This window comes from Fusarium venenatum (assembly GCF_020744135.1).
Source record: "Fusarium venenatum strain MPI-CAGE-CH-0201 chromosome Unknown EDB82scaffold_3, whole genome shotgun sequence".
Lineage (NCBI taxonomy): Eukaryota > Fungi > Ascomycota > Sordariomycetes > Hypocreales > Nectriaceae > Fusarium > Fusarium venenatum.
The window spans coordinates 5,184,004-5,202,331 of NW_027072131.1; the positions used below are offsets into that span (position 1 = coordinate 5,184,004).

The 18,328-nt window shown below is 49.0% G+C and overlaps 7 protein-coding genes across 7 annotated transcripts; 3 read left to right on the forward strand and 4 right to left on the reverse strand.

The window, feature by feature from the left end:
- Positions 1-2,322: 2,322 nt before the first annotated feature.
- On the forward strand, positions 2,323-3,686 carry EDB82DRAFT_478141 (mitochondrial carrier domain-containing protein; the record flags this gene model as incomplete). Its single annotated transcript, XM_065608103.1, has 8 exons — positions 2,323-2,360; positions 2,430-2,499; positions 2,561-2,596; positions 2,654-2,786; positions 2,858-2,950; positions 3,010-3,066; positions 3,126-3,597; positions 3,653-3,686. 8 exons carry the CDS (start codon positions 2,323-2,325, stop codon positions 3,684-3,686), a joined length of 933 nt encoding a protein of 310 aa, XP_065464101.1.
- A 156-nt stretch (positions 3,687-3,842) lies between these two features.
- EDB82DRAFT_254824 (uncharacterized protein) lies at positions 3,843-4,482 on the forward strand. The gene is made up of 2 exons (XM_065607323.1): positions 3,843-3,886; positions 4,017-4,482. Exon 2 carries the CDS (start codon positions 4,129-4,131, stop codon positions 4,423-4,425), a length of 297 nt encoding a protein of 98 aa, XP_065464102.1. The 5' UTR covers positions 3,843-3,886; positions 4,017-4,128; the 3' UTR covers positions 4,426-4,482.
- Positions 4,432-6,562, reverse strand: EDB82DRAFT_507932 (uncharacterized protein). The gene is made up of 2 exons (XM_025728150.2): positions 5,371-6,562; positions 4,432-5,320 (listed from the first exon to the last, which is right to left on the reverse strand). Exons 1-2 carry the CDS (start codon positions 6,352-6,354, stop codon positions 4,739-4,741), a joined length of 1,566 nt encoding a protein of 521 aa, XP_025582546.1. The 5' UTR covers positions 6,355-6,562; the 3' UTR covers positions 4,432-4,738.
- Positions 6,563-6,868: 306 nt separating this feature from the next.
- Positions 6,869-8,326, forward strand: EDB82DRAFT_254773 (uncharacterized protein). The gene has a single exon (XM_025728152.2). It carries the CDS (start codon positions 7,099-7,101, stop codon positions 8,014-8,016), a length of 918 nt encoding a protein of 305 aa, XP_025582548.1. The 5' UTR covers positions 6,869-7,098; the 3' UTR covers positions 8,017-8,326.
- On the reverse strand, positions 8,078-11,659 carry EDB82DRAFT_254491 (vacuolar protein 14 C-terminal Fig4p binding-domain-containing protein). The gene is made up of 8 exons (XM_025728153.2): positions 11,390-11,659; positions 11,098-11,260; positions 10,812-10,979; positions 10,084-10,744; positions 9,127-10,037; positions 8,953-9,071; positions 8,609-8,902; positions 8,078-8,502 (listed from the first exon to the last, which is right to left on the reverse strand). The coding sequence occupies exons 1-8, from the start codon at positions 11,455-11,457 to the stop codon at positions 8,139-8,141; spliced, it is 2,748 nt and encodes a 915-aa protein (XP_025582549.1). The 5' UTR covers positions 11,458-11,659; the 3' UTR covers positions 8,078-8,138.
- Positions 11,660-12,545: 886 nt separating this feature from the next.
- Positions 12,546-14,328, reverse strand: EDB82DRAFT_431638 (fatty acid desaturase-domain-containing protein; the record flags this gene model as incomplete). The annotated part of the gene is made up of 2 exons (XM_025728154.1): positions 12,546-14,037; positions 14,096-14,328. The coding sequence occupies 2 exons, from the start codon at positions 14,326-14,328 to the stop codon at positions 12,546-12,548; spliced, it is 1,725 nt and encodes a 574-aa protein (XP_025582550.1).
- Positions 14,329-15,721: 1,393 nt separating this feature from the next.
- On the reverse strand, positions 15,722-17,591 carry EDB82DRAFT_547124 (uncharacterized protein; the record flags this gene model as incomplete). The annotated part of the gene is made up of 5 exons (XM_025728156.1): positions 15,722-16,339; positions 16,390-17,094; positions 17,178-17,257; positions 17,325-17,389; positions 17,533-17,591. 5 exons carry the CDS (start codon positions 17,589-17,591, stop codon positions 15,722-15,724), a joined length of 1,527 nt encoding a protein of 508 aa, XP_025582551.1.
- Between the last annotated feature and the right edge of the window lie 737 nt (positions 17,592-18,328).

Sequence of the window (18,328 nt, forward strand, 5' to 3'; positions counted from 1 at the left end):
GTGAACTGAAGGCGCCGACGTCGGCATCATGTTGTCTTTGGTCGATAACTAATGCCATGAGACCCCTAACAGGAACTGCCGAGAGAATGGAAAATCAGTATCCTTCTAGTTATGACCCAGCTAGGTGTGAACAGTCACAATAAACTGGTATCAATGTGATGACGATCAGCTGGGAGTGTTATAAGATGGGCTTGGCTTATTTAGACACAGCCAAAGACCAGGAGAAAGGAGTGGTGGTGAATTAATGCTCTTTTAGCCAAGGCTTCCTCGTTAAATAAGCGGGAATGAGACGAACCTCCAGTAACAGTGATCGCTAAGGAACACAGAGTAACAGGTACTAACTAGTCAGGCAAAGACTAGCAGCTATAATGGAGTAATATTAGCGAAGTCAAACTTGGGAAGGGACTGATTGATTAGGCACAGAAAACGGATCCCGTTACTGATTGATAACTTAATTTCGGAGTCTGTATTCGGAACTAGCGGACCGCACTGTATGTTTAATGCCCTGGTCCATGGGTTGGGTAGCATCATGACAGCCAGGCTTTAACTACTCCCCCGTACTTCGTGTGCGCTTCTTAGCTGCCAGGAGGGTGAGCAAACCCTTGTAGAAGCATGTACGTATGGCTGGCTAGTCATAAGTTATCTGTTCGAGCTAGTACTTCCTTCGTCTCCTGTGACATTATGCCTTTAGAAGGAGGGTCAGTTGCTGATTGTTGAATCATAACAGAAGTCAAGATTCAGGAGGATGTTAGCCAATCTGGACACCGCTGTGAGAGGAAGCCTTGCTTATTCTCGGAATCACTGGACGTTTATCTCTACCAAAGTACAGATACCTACCTACCTACTGATGTAGCTTCACTTTCGGCAGTTATGAGACATATATGATTGTCCTCATCTGGCTCACTCGTAGGTTGTTAGTAATATGATATGATATGGAACCCACCTTGCTCGGAGCTTACAGACAAGTGCCTAAGGAAATCGGTCAGTTTACGTACTGTTGTAAACCTTCGGTATTGTCATTGTCGGGCCCGTTGGATTTGCTTTATTTAGGCGCCTAGTTGGTAGCAGAAAAGTTGGCCTCCCAAGTCTTAGGGTATAAAAATAAATAGTCTAAAAACTATAGCCTAAGGAGCATAAAGTGACCTACTAATTTCGTCTCGTATGCTTCCAGCGGTCGACTTTTCTGATACCCTAAGGGGCGCTAATATGCGCTGAGATCGCTTTGATATGGATCGTTGAGAAAAACAAGAGGATCCAAGAAAAGGTCTTGTTGGTTGTTATAAAACCCGCACTAAAATTAGTCTTTTTGAGAATACCTTCTCTTCTTATATCAAATAGTTGGCTTCTAAGATACACAGAGATGAATATATTACATCTGGTAAAGCATTGCCAAGACCCCTGAAAGAGACAGATGTTTGTGCCAGTTCATTAGGTACCTTTGCTGCTACTCAATGTTTCGATATGAGATTGCCTACCTAGTCGGTAGGTAGGTATCTCAGTACCTATCCAACAAGACATGCACTTCCGCGGAGGACTTTGACACGACATGGAAAATATGGATGTGATGGCAGACTCTAACAGGCATTTGAGGTCGAAAACACGCTAGAAGAGGGGACTGAAGGAGGGGAAAGGAAGTAACTCGTCACCAAGAGTTAGATTAGAGGTACATCCCAACTCGTAGTTCCTAGCTCCTGCCCGGACTCCGAGGCCGTAAACGGAGCTCTCCCATCCCCAGAATTTTTTTCTACTAGATAATGGAAGGTAGCTTGACTGTTTGTACCGGCGGTGCCTTACCTGACCTGGAGTTTTTCCCGTCAAGTCAGACTAGCACAAGACGCCAACATCGAACTACTTTTTTGCTCCATCGCCTCCGCTTTGCCTGTGCATTTCTTTCTTGCTCTTTATAACCACCAACCGGAGTCAGATTATTGATCGATTGGCCTGTTCGAATAGACCGAGTAGGTCTGGGAAAGGAAGAAAGGTCCGGACATATCGACGAGTTTGCGCGGCACTTTCGGCTCGGACAATTGAAAGCCGCATTTTCCCCTTAGGCCTTTCTTTGTTATCTTGAGCATCAACTCAAACGTCGACATCGTCATCGTTTTCGTCCGCAGCGACCACCCGTGGGCGCAACGCAACAAACTTGAAGAAAAAAAAACCCGAAATCTCCGTTCCCTCATAGCCCCGTAGCCGACTCGACACCTGTCACGAATCGATCGCCGTCGACTTTACAACCCAATCACCCCGATATCCCCTCCAGTCGCCAATCTGGCGGCCCTCGAGACCAAGCCCTTCGGCGGAGCATCGGAAGCTGTGGCCGCCATGGCCCAGCCAAGTGCAGAGCCAGTCGAGGAATACGAGTGAGTATCATTTGATATTCTGCATATAATCAACTACTTGAAGCATGGAATTAATCATTTTCTACGCAGCTATGAATCTCTGCCGCCCAACTTCTCATTGTTGCAGAATATGGCCGCAGGCGCCTTTGCTGGTATAGCAGTATGCTTCACTTGATCGGGCATCTCGCAACACCCGTGGCTAATTTTGTATGTTTCTATAGGAGCACACTGCCATGTATCCCATCGATGCGATCAAGGTTCGTTTTGTCTTTTCGTCATCATCTACAATTGTCCATAGTCTGACACGCTCCAAGACGAGAATGCAGATTCTGAACCCCAGCACCACACCCGCCTACTCGGGAGTCATTCGCAACACTGTTCAAATCGCCCAGACCGAGGGTTTCTTCAGCTTATGGCGCGGAATGTCTAGTGTCATCGTTGGCGCAGGTGAGTCTACCACGTCATGCTAGGGTTCGAGCTAGCTTGACCAATCTTGCATAATCGCTAATGTTGCCCAGGACCTGCACATGCCGTTTACTTTGCGACTTACGAAGCAGTTAAGCATGCCATGGGTGGTAACCAAGCTGGTGTTCACCACCCTCTCGCTGCTGGTAATTGCAACTTGCATCGCCATCCCCTGAATTCCTTTGCTAACTCTGAACCTCTTCAGCTACCAGTGGTGCTGCCGCTACTATTGCCAGTGACGCTTTCATGAACCCCTTCGATGGTATGGCTATCCTGCATCCTTCGCGATGCCAAGGATGTGTTCGCTGACATTCACTCCAGTTATCAAGCAGCGTATGCAAATTCAAAATTCGAGCAAGATGTACAGATCTATGTTTGACTGCGCCAAGTACGTCTACAGATCTGAGGGTTTGGGGGCTTTCTACATCTCTTACCCTACGACACTGTCTATGACAGTGCCTTTCACTGCCCTTCAGTTTCTCGCCTACGAGTCCATTTCTACCACGATGAACCCCGCAAAGACCTATGACCCAATGACACACTGCTTGGCGGGCGCTGTTGCTGGTGGATTTGCGGCTGGTCTTACAACCCCCATGGATGTTATTAAGACGATGCTTCAAACACGTGGAACGTCCACCGATCCCCAAGTGAGAAATGTGAACAGCTTTATTGGCGGATGCCGGCTGCTTTACCAAAGAGCTGGCGTCTCGGGCTTCTTCAAGGGTGTGCGACCTCGCATTGTGACTACTATGCCCAGCACAGCTATCTGCTGGTCGGCATACGAATTTTCAAAGTACGTTACATACGTTCTATTGCCTTGGGCGAAGCTAACTAAAATACTTTACTAGGTCCTACTTCATCAAGCGGAATGACGCTGCCTGAACATCTTAATTCGACAGTCACCAAAGACAACCAATTCTTGAGCAAGTGGTGAAAGCAACCCCATTATTGAAGCATGGCGGTTCAGTTCATTGAAGAGAATAGATTCGAAAGTAAAGATAACGAAGGGAAACCCTCGAAATCATGGGGATGAGGACGACTACACACGCGAGACTCACCCACCTCAGTACAAGTACCTTGTGATTCGGCGCTTGCCTGACCCGGTTCACATTCTTATAATCAAGAATGTCTACTGGCTTTGTAGATCACCACAGCCTTTTCCAATTGGTAGGGCTAGGTGATTCTCTGGGCACTCAGCAGCGGATCGTGTACATAACGAAACACCATTTCTTACGAACAAAACGGACAGGAGCGGCGACAAAGGATCGAAAAAGGGTAAAGGGGTGCTGGTGTTTATTTGCAGATAGACGGTGTGGTGTGTGTCATGATAGTTTTGCCAGTTGAATGTTTATGTCAAGATACTAGCATATATACATGCCTCGGTCTTGTATGGGTCTTTGGCTGGCGCTGGCGTTTTGGGCGATCATTCCTGGTGCTGAAGTTCGTTCCAAAAGCTGTTACATTACCAATTGCCGCAATGCTTTGTCTTATAAGTGACGGTGTTTCTCTGTTTATTGTTGAGATGTCGTGGCTGTGTATCTCTCCTTCATCTGGGGTGTGTGTAGTGAGGTTCTTGTATATCCTCTTAAAAATGGTCCGACAATATAGGATACGTATCTGACTCTAGCCGATCTGAGACATAGAAAACTGCCAAACGCGAAAAGTTATCAAGATATTGGTGTTCCTTCCATTGTGCGTATAAATATCTATATAACCAAGCTACGAAAAGGAACGGCTATAACTCCCCGCGCCTTGAACACCAAGTAATCCGAAGCAAGAGAGAAGTGACTTCTCGATATCTAGTCACGACTCGAAAGCCGATGCCCTCTGCTAACCTAAATAATTTGCTCCTGAATTGAAACCCCCAGCTGTAAGTACTCTCTTCGGTGGGAGTCTTCATTTGCGATAAATCAGATACTCGTTGATTACACTTTTCAAAAGCCGAACTGTTGACCTCCAAACTGGAACTTGATGTTCGGGCCACCGCCACCTTGTTGGAACATGAAAGGGTGTCCACCACCACCGCCGAAGGGGTTACCTTGCTGAAAAGGGTTCCTGGGTCCTTCCTGCGAATTAGGATCATCGCCGTTGTCGAAACGCGCTCGCAATTCAGGGTCGCTGAGGACTTCGTATGCTTCGTTGATGCTGGCCATCTTCTTCTCAGCATCCTCCTTGGAAATACCTTGCTGGGCAGCCTTGTCGGGGTGGAATTTCTTGGATTGTTTGCGGTAGGCAGACTTTATCTGGCGTTCGTCGGCGTCGTGCTCGACACCGAGGACTTTGTAGTAGTCCTTCGTCTTGCTACGCTTTAGAGCAATATGAGCCTTGTTGAGAATAGGGTCGACCTTTTCCTTCTGATCAGGACGAAGCTCAGCCGCCTTCTGTAGAGTAGCAATGGCGGCATCATATAGCTCACTCTTCAACTGAGCCTTGCCCTCGTGGAGAAGACCCCAAAAAGAGTCGGGGTTCATCTGTAACGACTCGTCGCAGTACTTGGCAGCGTCTTTGTGGCTTGACTAATAATTGTTAGTGATACTGGGGGAAGGGACATAGATGAGAATATTACCTCCGTATATGCTTGGCATGTGAGCTCGACTAAGCTTTCCAGCAGCTGAATACGGGCATTTTTGGGGATGCTCTTGTTCTCCTTCAATTCCTTCACCTGCTGTTGAACATCAGGGACCAGGCCAGGTTCGTCAGCGGTACCAACCAATGCCCTTCCTGCTGTGGTAGGCTGGGATCGGCTGAGTTGCCCTTGTATCTTCTTGTATGCCTTCTCTACCTTCTTCTCCTGTTTATGTAACTTCTTGCAGACCTTGGAATCTGGGTCAGACTGGAGGCACTTCTTGACCTGCCCGATACCATTTTCCATATCACCCAATGCATAGAACGAGGTAGCGGAGATGACGATATGTGGGCTTGTGTCTCCAGGCTTCATATGAAGCACATGTTGTAGGTCGCTCATGCCCACTTCAACATCGCCAAGCTCGAAGCGACAGTGCGCTCGAAGTTCACGCAAATGGGGGGATCGACTGGCAACGGCAATGGCTGTACCAGCATGGCTGATACATTCATCCCATTTCTCTCCCTTCCCAGCCATCTCAGCCAGGTTCGCCGCCAGCTTGGCTTCTTCAAGCTCTACGACCTCAGCAGAGCTAGAAGTCTTCCCAGCAAGACCATACTGCGTCTTTGCAACGCCCCAGTCTCCTGCTTTAGCGCGCAATCTAGCGAGTTGAAGATGCGCGCCCTCGAAGCCAGGCTTGAGCGACAGTACCTTATTGAAATCGTCGGTTGCCTGCGAGGTTCGGCCCAAGGAGAGGTACGTGGTGGCCCTCTTAAAGATAGTCAGGTAGTTGGTAGGATCGCGAGCGATAGCCGCATCATAGTAGACAAGAGCCTCGTTGGTTTCGCCACGAGACAAATGCGACTGCGCCGACGTAAGGAGCTGCGCGACAGGAAGATCGGCTGGGATATCCTGGGGCGATAGGGCGTTGGCCGAAGCGAGCAAGGTTGTGGCAGCGACTGCGAGAGCAGCAATGTTGAGATGCATTTCGAGGAGTTGTTCGATTCGAAGTACACGAGTAGTCGTTCGTGGGGCAAGTCGTAGCTGAATGATATCTATTGGTGATACATTAACTTTGACAGTTGCAATAGTCGGCGGCGAGTCACGACGACGACGGGCAGGACTAATCCCGGACAAGTTTGTTTAGCGAGAGGATATATGGAAGGGAAAGAAGGGAAAGAAGGGAAAGAAGGGAGATAATTGTCGAGGGCAAAAAAGGACAACTTGATCATAAAGAGTTCAGCCGGGGAAGGCGTCCACGGTCCGTTTGACTTAACAGGGAAAGTCGACGTCTATCAATCAGGTACACAACTGGCTCCCGAATACAATAGGTGGCCACAAGTTCTCGCCTAGCAGGTACTCGGCAATTCCAGGCGCCGTCAAGGTTCCTGCTGTAGGAACTAGCGGCGGGCGCTATAAATTTAGTGCTTTCAGACGCCGAATCGTAGGTCTTGTACCTGTAGTTGATTGCAGGGCAGCAGGGGTGCGCACCCTGTTGATTAGCCTATACCAGTTCTATAGCAGTTAGGTACCTACCTGCCAGTCAGTCCCGGCCAGACGACTGTTGCTTTCAGGTGCTTGGGGCTTGCTGTGCTGTGCTGTGGCGTCATCCATTGTTTCGAGCCCAGTCTCGACCCCATCTCAGTTCTATTTACATACAACTCCAGTGCACCCCTTAGTAGGTCGAGACAAGCAATACGAATTCCTCACTTCTGCCTGGCGCATCTCACCATGGCGCACCATCGCCTCCTTAGTGAAGATTCGGCCATCTTCTCGCCTTCAGTCGCTCGCATTGCTGCATCTACCGCCCGCGACTGGTCATATATCGACGCCTGGCTCTCTTCAAAATTCCACCCTCGCCCGGTCCCTTCTTTCGAGCGCAATAACGATACGCTCAAGGCTCTCCTTGCCCTAGCATCTGCCAACGAAGCTGCCGATGAGGAACGTAACTTAGTCGCAAAAGCCGAGGCTGCTGCTTTGCAGGAGCTCACCGACTCCGAAGCCAATGCCGAGAACAAGAGCCGACTGTTGAGAGAAGGCTTGATTGAAGCTGTGCAGCATAACTTGCCTGTTGATGGACACACAGCTCTTGACGCTATGGCAAGTGTAGCCCTTCAGTTCAGTATCGCCTTTCCAGAACCCGAGGCATTAGGTCAGCGCATGATTCAACTGCAATCGAGTATACACGACGCCGAACAAATGAAGGATCGTGTCGAGGTCCTGCACAAGCACATTGATGATGAAGCAGCCCGTATAAATGATATTCTCGAGAACGTAAAAAGCGAAGAATATCAGCCTCCAGCGCATCTAGCCAAACAAAACCTTGACATGCAACGCAAGATCAAGGCACTATCAACCAAACTGCCTGAGCTTCAAGACAAAGTTGCTTCGCTTACTGCATCTTCGCATTCTTCACATCCTACTGTTGCCGACCTCGCTCGTGATGAGCAAGAATATTTGTCCGTTGTAGCACGGAAGAAGGAGCTTGACCTCCAGCTAGCCTCCTTTCAGGGGCTACCAAGCAATCCAGATATGGCGAGAGCAGAACTAGACGAGCTCCGACAGGAGCTTCGTTCCATAGAATCACAGCGTGATGCTATCTTCGAAGGTTTAGTGGAACGTGAGAGTCCGGTTAAGCGACGACGTTGACAATGTCTCCATTAATCTTTTGCTTGATACTATACATTAATGGCATACAAACGCCGTCAAGTGCCCCGAGTCGCAAATTGACTACCAGGCAGAGCAACGATGATCCAACTTTCGTGCAATGTCTATTGGTTGCGTCGGCCTTTACCTGCCACAGCGCCCCCCAATCGTCCAAACTGTCGGCCTAAACCTATCCTCTTCGCTGGTACTGGAGGAGCGGGCACTGGCTCCTTCTGGGGAACTGGTTGTAGTCCAACACCACGCGTCTCCTTGCCCTTGATATCTACAGCTCCATCGCCAATACGAAGCTCACTGACTCCCATTGGCGGCATCTCGTCACCGTCGATGTTTTGACGCTGCGCACGCCGCGCTCGTTCTTGGACGCTTCTGAATTTCTCCAGGAGCTCAACCCAACGTATGTTTCCTTCTTCTCTACTCTTGAGTCGATTTGGCCTGTCAAAGTTGGAGCTGCTCGTAGTTGCGGCGGCCCTATTGGAGTGTGAATATGGTTATGATAGGAAGGATGGAGACGAAGTTCAAGAAATAAGAAATATTCCTTAATCACTAACGCCACGGAAAAATTTGGGAAACTCACGTTCGAGGTGCTGTATGTAGATATCCTATGGAGCTGACGCTGTTGAGTCGGTTTTTAAGGGCAGCAAACGCCGAAGATTGTGGCAAGAGCATCAGGATACCGTACATGCATTTATATAGATATGGATACTTCTCGGGCTCTAGCAACTGTAGGCGTAGGTCTAAGTCATCAGTCAGCTTAAGCAATTTGAATCTTGGATGTGCTGAAATCTCACATGTGAAAACGGGTGACTCAATCAATTGCACCAGCTTATCGACCTGGATGAGCATATTGACCGTCATATCCAACTCGCCACTGAGTCACAGTTGTTAGTCGGGATATGTTGAGGTCTTTACAGGACTTACAAGATCTGCAACAGGTTGTATGCTTGCTCATAAGCTTGAGCGAGCAGACAGAGTGAAAAGGTAGCCACAGCGTTATAGCACCACGATCGAAATAGTGCTACAAATAGTGTTTGACCGTCCTAGAATATGTTAACACTTCCCAGGCTTGACAATATTTTGTGCGTTCCCACATACCCTGGTTTCAAGGTTTCGCAACCTTTTCCGAACATCAGCTAGCTGAGGAGCAGTGATGAGGTTGTTATTGAGATTTTGTACCATTATACTGGCAAACTCGACGTCTTCCTCCTTCTCGATGCAATCGGCCAACGTCCTGTAGATTCTCTCGGGACTCAGGCTCAAACAAAGCTGTCGGATAATAAGATTGCCTCGTGTTTCAAGCAACTTCCTGTCTGTTGAGAAGAGTTGCAGCAAATTAACCATAAAATTGGCAAAATAATCATCTTCTGTATTCCGGGAGATTTGAGAAAGAAGCTGCAAGTCCTTGGTTACAACAGCGTCTGATGGATCCGATAGCGTCTTCAACAGCGCCGGGAACGTGCCGTCGTTAAAAGCAAGTACCTTTCGAGGAGCTTTCCTGTGCAACATAATAAGCCACGTCAGGGCTGCCACCCGGGTAGCTTCATGATCGTTGAGGAAGAGAAGTGTCAGAGAGTTGACAGCTGCGGCGTAGTCCAGATCAGCTTGTGTTTGAGTGATGTTGATGTCAGCCGGTGTCGATATTGAGCGACCTTGAGCAGGTGTAGGACTACGGAGGTCCAAATCCCTGGAACTCGACAGTGATGCCCGATTGCTGTTCACACCATCAGCTCCTTTCTCTCCAGGGACTGGTAGTCGAGAAGTCGAAAAGTTCTGAAGCGGTTGTGCGGGAGGCGGCTGAGTCAATTCGGAGTCATCAGACAGGGAAACAACATAGTCCATTAGACACGTGTTGACTCGAGTCGCTGCTTGGTGGATAGTCTCCTTGGTACTGGCCATAGCTGGAAGCATATGAGCAAGGATTTTGGGAGTGAAAGGAAGAACTTCTTCGGGACAGATATCGAGGAATTCTACAACCCATCGCAAAGACTCAAGGAGACAGTCCTCCTCTGACAAATGTTAGCCATGGGAAAAACAGATTATAGAGTGACGAACCTAGTGGTGAATCCAGCGTTGCAGTCAGAATTTGGAGGATTTCTTTGTAGTTAATCTCGACATCCTGGCCAGGAATCCAGTCTTCCCCACTGCTATCGTCGTCATCGTCGAGCGCAGCGTCGGAGTCAAGCTCATCTCCTTCCTCAAAGTCTGGATTTATAGATTCACTGTCAATAGAATCTTGACGTTTTCGCTTGGCACCTTCTTTGGATCGTTTGCTTTCCAATATTCCCTTCTTGATGCGAGCGATGCGCTTGATCTCGTTGAGAAATTTGTCCAAGCAGTTCTGCGTAGCGACTCGTACATCTGAATTCTGATCCGACAGAAATTTAAGAAGCCCTCCAAGAAAGTCTGGCAAATATGTGACCAGCTCCAGGTCCGGTATTGAGTCAAGCAAGGTAATCCAGCCGACAAGAAACTGACGAGTGAAGGGGTTAATAACCCATATGCGCTCTTTCAGCAATGGAATAAATCGAGGTAGAGAAAAGGCTGTAGGTAAGTGTGAAGTCTCTCCAAATGAAACCTTGTCGTCACCATCAAACTCCGGCGGTGCCTCAAGAATGGATACATAGGAAGCGGCAGACTCAGACACGATATCTTTGACGAGCCGGTCTAGCAGCTCCGCTCCATTCTTGACTGATAACTCTGAGTCCGCACCAAGCTAAAGAGGTCAAATAGTTAGTAACCTCTGCCATGTTTGGCATTCGAGACCCATGGTTAAAACATACCTTGCAAAGCTGATCGAAGATGCTATTGAAATACACCAAGATCTCTCCTTTCGCAACCTTTGCTATGTTATACATGGCCTCACAGGCATAATATCTGACCCTGGCATCTTGATCGGTGAAGCATGCCAGGACAGGAGGGACGATTTTGGCAAGGTACCTAGGCAGTTCCTAACACAAATATCAGAAACAATTTGATGAGGGGCATAGGTCGCCAAGAATCTATTTAGATAGGCTTCTCTTCTCATATGCCTTTGAATGGGTGAGTTCCTGAAAAAGTTAAACTTACTGGGCCTAGAGCAATAGCGGCGGCAGCCAGACCTATTAAACCACCATTTCTTGCATGAGGTTGGTGCACAGCGTAGGCGTACTCATTACATAGCTGTTCGAGAATGTCGTGAACGCGTTGATAGTCCTTAACGCTAACGAAATCTCGGATCACACGTTCAAGCCTATGAAGCCAATGTCAACAGCTGAAGCGCCAAGAGGGAAGACGCAATGCGGTAAGTCATCGGCCTGAGGGGCGACCTCGACCGAGCTTCAAGTTTATCAATATACGGCATATGAGAAGTGAGACATACTCAAGAGCCCCAATCTTGCGTTTGTCGTAGAGCTTATCGTTGAGGGCCCGCTGGATGTTGGCATCCATAGCTGCGGTTCATTTACATCGTCCGCTGGACGCGACGAGGTAAGCTCTGAATGGTGGTGCTCAGGATGTAGCCTAGAATGAAGGTTGATTTGTATCAGGAGATGTGCGATGAGAAGGAAGGGTTAGTTTGAATGCCGTCGTCGTCGTCGTCGTCGTGGGAATTAGGTTCCAAGTGGTTGTGGTTGGTTCGTTTGAGATGGAGCAGGGGGATCTGACTAGCACGCACTGTACAGGTAACTTGAGCAGGGAAGGAGGAAAGAGACCAACCCCCCACTAATGCCCCACGAGTGAGTGACTCCCACTCCAGGACCTTGTACTCGTACGAAAGCGTCCAAGGTCAGTCAGGTTAGTACCTACCTAGAGACAGCTGCCTTTCTAGACACTTTTGTATTTCATCACAAAACAATGCCATTTCGAGAATATGCACAGATGAAATGTCCTTCTCGAATTCCATGCGCGCCCACAAATAAACAGCTTTCATACCCTTGGCCCCTCATCATCACCATACCTCGTGCAACATATCGACGTCACTCAACTGCCACTGCTGGCCCATGTGATAGGCGGCAAGCCCGGTTCATGTGGTCAATGTTGATATTCATAACCAGCCTGCCAATGTCACAATAGATAAGGCAGACTCCAAAGCGATGGAGAGAGACACGCTACGTTTTGCACAATCATGATTGCTGAACCTGGAATTCAAGATGGCCCAGCAAGAAACCCGATGCCCGTCGGTCATACTGTAAATCGTACAAGCAAGGCACGTCTCACACTCAAGTCTCACGACTCCGGACTTTATAAGTTTCTGGACTAAGACCTGCACATGAAATGTCTCGTGTAGTTCAAAGCTTTCTTCCAAGCTAGGCTAAAATCACGCTTTATGGCAGTAATGCACCTCAACATCTGAGACAGAATCACGATCACTGACAGGCATGGCAATACGAAGCTGTTCATTGACTCATCAATCTATCTAGCATCGGTAGGCTCTAGACTTATTCTATCTAGGACATGTGAGGACATGTAAGGACATTGCAGGCGTGGAAGAGTCCAGGTATATTCAACAGGGAAAATGCTCGTTTACCATGTTGTGTCTAGTGGTGAGAAAGATCACCATTCTGAATTGATTGCTGGCATTTGGAAAGAATGGCCGCTTGTCGGGAAACCTCGGCCAGTCTTCCAATCACTTGCTGGTTACCGTTGGCGAACCCGTAAAGCGCGTAAGGGATGTTGACTTCGTTACAGAACTCCTGAACGAGTTTCTGTGTAGCACGCAGGTTATGACGAGGCACGCGGGGAAAGAGATGATGAATGACTTGGAACTGCAGGCCGCCATGGAAGAAATCAAGCCACTCGGGGCAATCGATGTCCATGGTCGTTCGAAGCTGTCTCTGAGGGAAGGACTCCTGAGGCCCCAACTCAACAGTGCTCATCGCGAAATGAGACAGCACAATCTGAACATGCAGGGGTGACGCAGTAATGTTGCTTATCATGACAAAGTAGAACCGAGTCCAGTTGTCTGGAAGCATGTTGTAGACGAGGCCATAACCGAACCATGTCCAAAAGAAGACCTGTCCGGTGATCTCAAGCCACCAAATAGCCAGCGCAGGACCCTTCTTGGGACCTCGACCCATGAGAAGAAAGTCCCAAGATAGTCGGTAGAGGTTGAAACGGGCAAGAGAAAGCAGGGGGTAGTAGGTCCAGGCCTGAATTCTTAGGAGAACCTTAGCCACAGCATCGTAGTACATTACTCGTTCGTAGTATGTCGATCTCAGGCTGCCAAGCAGACGGTGGGAAACGGCGAAAAGAGGCATGTGCTCAATATCAGGGTCATGTTCCGGGGCGTTAGTAACAACATGATGCACGTTGTGATTACGCTTCCACCAACCTATTGACAGACCTCCCATGAAGTCGGCAATAAGAGCTCCAATGCAAGAGTCGATGAGGTAGTTATGGGTGATACCCATATGGCCAGCATCATGAACAGTGAACGACAGTTGATGCCAAAGGGCGCCTAATAAGAAAGCACTGGTGGCATACCACTCATAGTGCAAACAGACCGCTGAGCCGATAGCCAATGCGATATAGCGAAGGAATTCGATTCCATAAGCTTTGTAGTTACAGTCGTAAAGCCCAGTATCGTAAACTTTTTGGTGAAGCTCGCGATATTTGGCAGCGATTCTAGCTTGTGTCTCTTTGTCAGGAGGAGGGTATTTGTCGAGATCGAGGTTGATATGTTGGCGAGTGATTGTATCCAGGTACGACATGCCATCCATTTCAGGCTCATCCAAACTAGAGGCAGATGATACCGAAGGTGCTCGAGCCCCGTCCTTTTTCTTATTATCCCCCTTTCTCTGCCGAACGCCTTCTGCACCTTCCTCGTCGAATACCGGGGATGGAACACGAGTCGATGGCACACTTGAGTCTTGATCCTTGTTGAAACCGCCCTCCAAATTGACTCGCTCGATCTCTTTACGTGTACGATAGACGCCGCCTTGGATAGGGGGTAGCAAGTTCTCCCAGGTACCTTCGACTCGACCTATACGATAGCGCAATACGTGCTGGCGGGTTTCGTAACTGTGAAGGCTGTATAAGCGCAGTTAGTATTGTCCACGTGTTCGTCCGTTTGCTGGAGCCAACTTACGCATCGATTTCGTCCGAGGCGTCTTTACCGACGAGGTGAAGCATGGCCTTATCACCACCTGGATGGTATGGCATCCAGGCATCCATCTTGATTACTTGGTTGTGAAAGACAGTGACATGCTTGCCTTCGGCAATCAGAGCCTCTACATCATCTCGAGACATGAGCTTTGGTGTTCTTTCCGACGCATTGCCAGGCGTGGGTGGTAGGCCCGTAACAACAGAGATATGCGCCATAGTGATGGTTCGATGCCAGAAGAAGTGAAAACCACAAACAGTCAACAGACAAAAAAAAAAGACTGTTGAGACTGCACAGCAAAGTTGCCCAGGGTCAGGAGGAAGTCCAGCAAAGGAAACAGTATCGGTTCAGATTAGAAAAGTCTAAAGGGTTAAGTAGATGAATTAGTAAAGACTCAAGGACGAATCAAATCCAATTCAATTCACCGCATCTTGTAAAGGGTCTTTCAAAGGACTGTGTGCTGCTTTATGAGACGAGCAGTGGTGGAGTTGGGGAATCGGGAATGCAGCTGGTGGCATGGATGCATGGATACTTCTTATGGAACTCCAAAAATATGGCTCGATCTTCTACCATAATGGCGGGGCGCAATGCGGGCCCGGTGCTCGGGGCTTTGATCTACCCCGCCACTATTTATCTAGGATATAGGTTAGGAGGTAGGTGTGGACTGTTGCAGCTGCGTTACAAAAGGCGTTGTCCCTACTAAGGTTCAACAGTACTAGAGGAGGTTTCAAGCAGAGCTCTACTGCACGTATCATCGTATAAGTTGTTATGAGCCATGTAGAACTAAGACAGTATACTCTAATCGACCCATAAACTCATCCTTGGTTAATGCGCAAGAGGCAGAAGGAATACCTGTCAGGGTCAGCACCAGTTGAGCCTTTTACTTACAGCTCTAATGCCAACCGTGTGCAGCCACCCAATGGAGGAGAAAAACTGAAAAGGTGAAAAAAGAGCCCTGATCGAAAGTGAACTGATGTTGAGAACCCTCACTCAAGGAATGCTGTAACAACCTGGCAAATTCCCTACATCGATTTGCGTCTTAGCGTGCTCGTCTATGAGGTGAGTCTACTTTCGAATTCGTATTCGAACTCCTTGCTGCTAGAAGACGTCTCTCCGATCGAAGTGGCTTTAACCACATTTAACAGTTCTCACGATAATAATCACATAAGCTTGTTCTTTCCAAGGTTCATTCCTGAAGAGTACCACCCCAGAATTTATGAACAGATGTAGTTACAATTCTATCATTGTTTGCTCTTCACCCACTCGAGACTCAACTAATAACATTCGAGCGCACGCCACGCATCTTGCCGTATAGTTTCCATTCATCATGCTTGAAGAAAGAAATAATTACTAGTTTACACTACCCAGAGTCCGAGACGCCCCGGGCTCTATCCCGTTCGCACTATCCTTGCGAGGCCTCCTGGTGACACTGTGTGATATTTTAGGTATGTTCTTAGCGACTACAGACACTCTTTTCAAGTCTGTGTCGTAAGGAGTGTCTGTTCCTCGCCGCAAGAAGCACAGACGAGACCTGTTGCTGCCGAACCGACACATATGAAGCGGTTAGCGCGCAGCGACCTATCTAACTGATCTCGACTGCTCAAGCATTGCTTAGTAGTGGATGGCCTTGGCGTGAGTGGCCATGGCAGCCTCCTTGAAAGCCTCAGCGAGTGTGGGGTGGGCGTGGCAAGTTCGGGCAATGTCCTCGCTAGAAGCACCGTATTCAAGGGCCAGAGTACCCTCAGCAATCATTTCACCAGCGTTAGGGCCGATGATGTGGACTCCGAGAATACGGTCCGTCTCGGGATCAGCAAGCATCTTAACCATGCCCTCAGTGTCAAGGTTAGTCTTAGCTCGGGAGTTGGCGGCGAAAGGGAAGCTTCCGACTCGGTAAGGGATGTTCTGGTTCTTGAGGTCCTGCTCGCTCTGACCAACCCAGGCAACCTCAGGGTGGGTGTACATGACTGAAGGAATGGCGCCATAGTTGACGTGGCCGTATCCCTTCTTGATGTACTCAACGACAGCAACGGCCTCCTCCTCAGCCTTGTGGGCAAGCATAGGACCAAATGTGCAGTCGCCAACACATCGGATGTGGGGGATCTTGGTTCGGTACTCGGAGTCGATCACGACACGGCCACGGTCGTCAGCCTCGAGGCCAATATTCTCGAGGCCGAGGCCAGCGGTGTAGGGTCGTCGGCCAATGGCAACGAGGACAACGTCAGACTCGATCTGTAAATTTGTTAGTGCCAGTTGCAAAGGTCAGAGAATCATACACATACAGACTCGGCCTTGCCACCCTTGGCGGAGTCAATCTCGAGCTTGACCTTGTCACCGGACTTGTCACCGCCAACGACCTTGGTGTTGAGCTTGAACTCGAGACCCTGCTTCTTGAGTATCTTCTGAGTGTTCTTGGCGATCTCAGAGTCCATACCGGGGCCACCAATTTGGCCGAGGAACTCAACAATAGTGACCTTGGATCCGAGTCGCGACCAAACGGAAGCCATCTCGAGACCGATAATACCACCACCAATGACGGTCATGGTCTCGGGGACCTCCTCGAGGGCAATAGCACCAGTGCTGGTAATAACGCGCTTCTCGTCGATCTCAAGACCAGGGAAAGGTGTGGCCTCAGATCCAGTAGCAATCAGAATGTTCTTACCACGAACACTGGTTTCACCGCCCTCGTTGAGGTCAACCTTGACCTCGTGTTCGTTGACAAAAGAACCAGCACCCTTGATGTACTCAACTCCATTCTTCTTGAAGAGGTATTCGATACCCTTGGTAAGACCAGAGACAGAAGTCTCCTTGGCCTTCATGAAGTTGGCCAAGTTAAGTTTAACGTCACCAACCTCGATACCGCGGTGCTTGGTGTCGTGGAGAATCTGGTGGTAGAGATGCGAGTTGTTGAGAAGAGACTTTGAAGGAATGCAACCGACGTTCAAGCAGGTACCGCCGAGGGAGCCACGCTTTTCAATGCAGGTAACCTGTATTCGTGAAAGATCTTGTCAGCCAAAACCGCACATGAAGCCTATTCCTGAATTACAGATTTGGGGGTAGTGAAACAAACCTTCATGCCCTCTTGTCCAGCCTTGATAGCGGCAACATAGCCAGCAACGCCGCCACCGATAACAACGAGATCCTTCTCCTCTATATATCAAATTTGAGTCAGCGGATTGTACGGGGTTGTGCTCCGACGAGCTCGGAGGTAACATACCAGCTGCAGAGGCATATCCGCGGCTCCATCGCGACAGCGAAGGGGAAGCGACGACGCTGGGAAGCCTAGGAAACAAGAAAACGGAGTGTCAGTTAACGAGCCATTTTTTTTTTCGTTGATAACGGACTGGCTGGATCCAACAGAATCGGGCTGAATGTAAAGCAGTTCTCCAGATCGACTGTCGCAAAGCGCATTGCAATAAACTTACGTAGATCTCTGGAAGGCAGGGCGAGCAATAGCTCGTGATATTAAGCGACTGGAAAGCATGATGGGGGTTGTGTGGAAGTGCAATTGGGGACACACAGATTGTGGAGAGTGGAAGGGGAGGACGAGGTAGAAAAAGTCAACGAGAGGCAAGGGTGAGGTTGAGGTTGAGGCGGTACGTTACCGCAACAAAGCTCGCCCGTCTCAAGACTAAAATAACCTAGAGCACAGGGCAATTATCGTCTACAGCACATCAACAGAAGCATCGGACAGGGCCTCTCGGCAAAGACTCGCCCGCCTGCCCCATACAACACTATAACCCGGGTTTATCAGGTAATTTTTTCCCTGAGGGTCGCCCGATACCTTGACACGATTGGCTTTCTTCTCGGTGAGGGAGCCACACGCGTAGCGTCCTGGGTGGCCTTCACCTGCAGCGTTGCCTGGTAGGTGTTTTACTGGGCATCCCTTCTGGAAATATATCTCCGGATCACAAATAGTACACGTCCTTGCCAACTTCTAGAACCACGGTTCATGCTAGTTCATGCCTGGCAATTCGGGCACATCGTCTCAACCAACTGTGAAATACTCCCCTAAGAGTACAAATCGCCCCCAACATCGCACCGTCCGTCTTCTAAATAGACCTCCGAGATCCCGGCGTGTCCCGTTCCTACCCGTTCCGGACGTCAATTGCCTTTGAGATGCCGACGTCACGAAAGATAAGACTTGACCCGGAGCAAATCACCGACTCGCCGAAATGATTCACAATACAAAGCATAGTCGTCATGGGTTGGGGCAGAGGC

Coding starts and splice junctions, on each gene's coding strand:
- EDB82DRAFT_254491 (XM_025728153.2), bottom strand. CDS start 11,457: ATGGATGCCAACATCCAGCGGGCCCTCAACGATAAGCTCTACGACAAA. Junction 11,261..11,389: donor CGCAAGATTGGGGCTCTTGA/GTATGTCTCACT, acceptor TTGGCTTCATAG/GCTTGAACGTGTGATCCGAG. Junction 8,903..8,952: donor TACAACCTGTTGCAGATCTT/GTAAGTCCTGTA, acceptor ACTGTGACTCAG/TGGCGAGTTGGATATGACGG.
- EDB82DRAFT_254773 (XM_025728152.2), top strand. CDS start 7,099: ATGGCGCACCATCGCCTCCTTAGTGAAGATTCGGCCATCTTCTCGCCT.
- EDB82DRAFT_254824 (XM_065607323.1), top strand. CDS start 4,129: ATGATAGTTTTGCCAGTTGAATGTTTATGTCAAGATACTAGCATATAT.
- EDB82DRAFT_507932 (XM_025728150.2), bottom strand. CDS start 6,354: ATGCATCTCAACATTGCTGCTCTCGCAGTCGCTGCCACAACCTTGCTC. Junction 5,321..5,370: donor CATGCCAAGCATATACGGAG/GTAATATTCTCA, acceptor AACAATTATTAG/TCAAGCCACAAAGACGCTGC.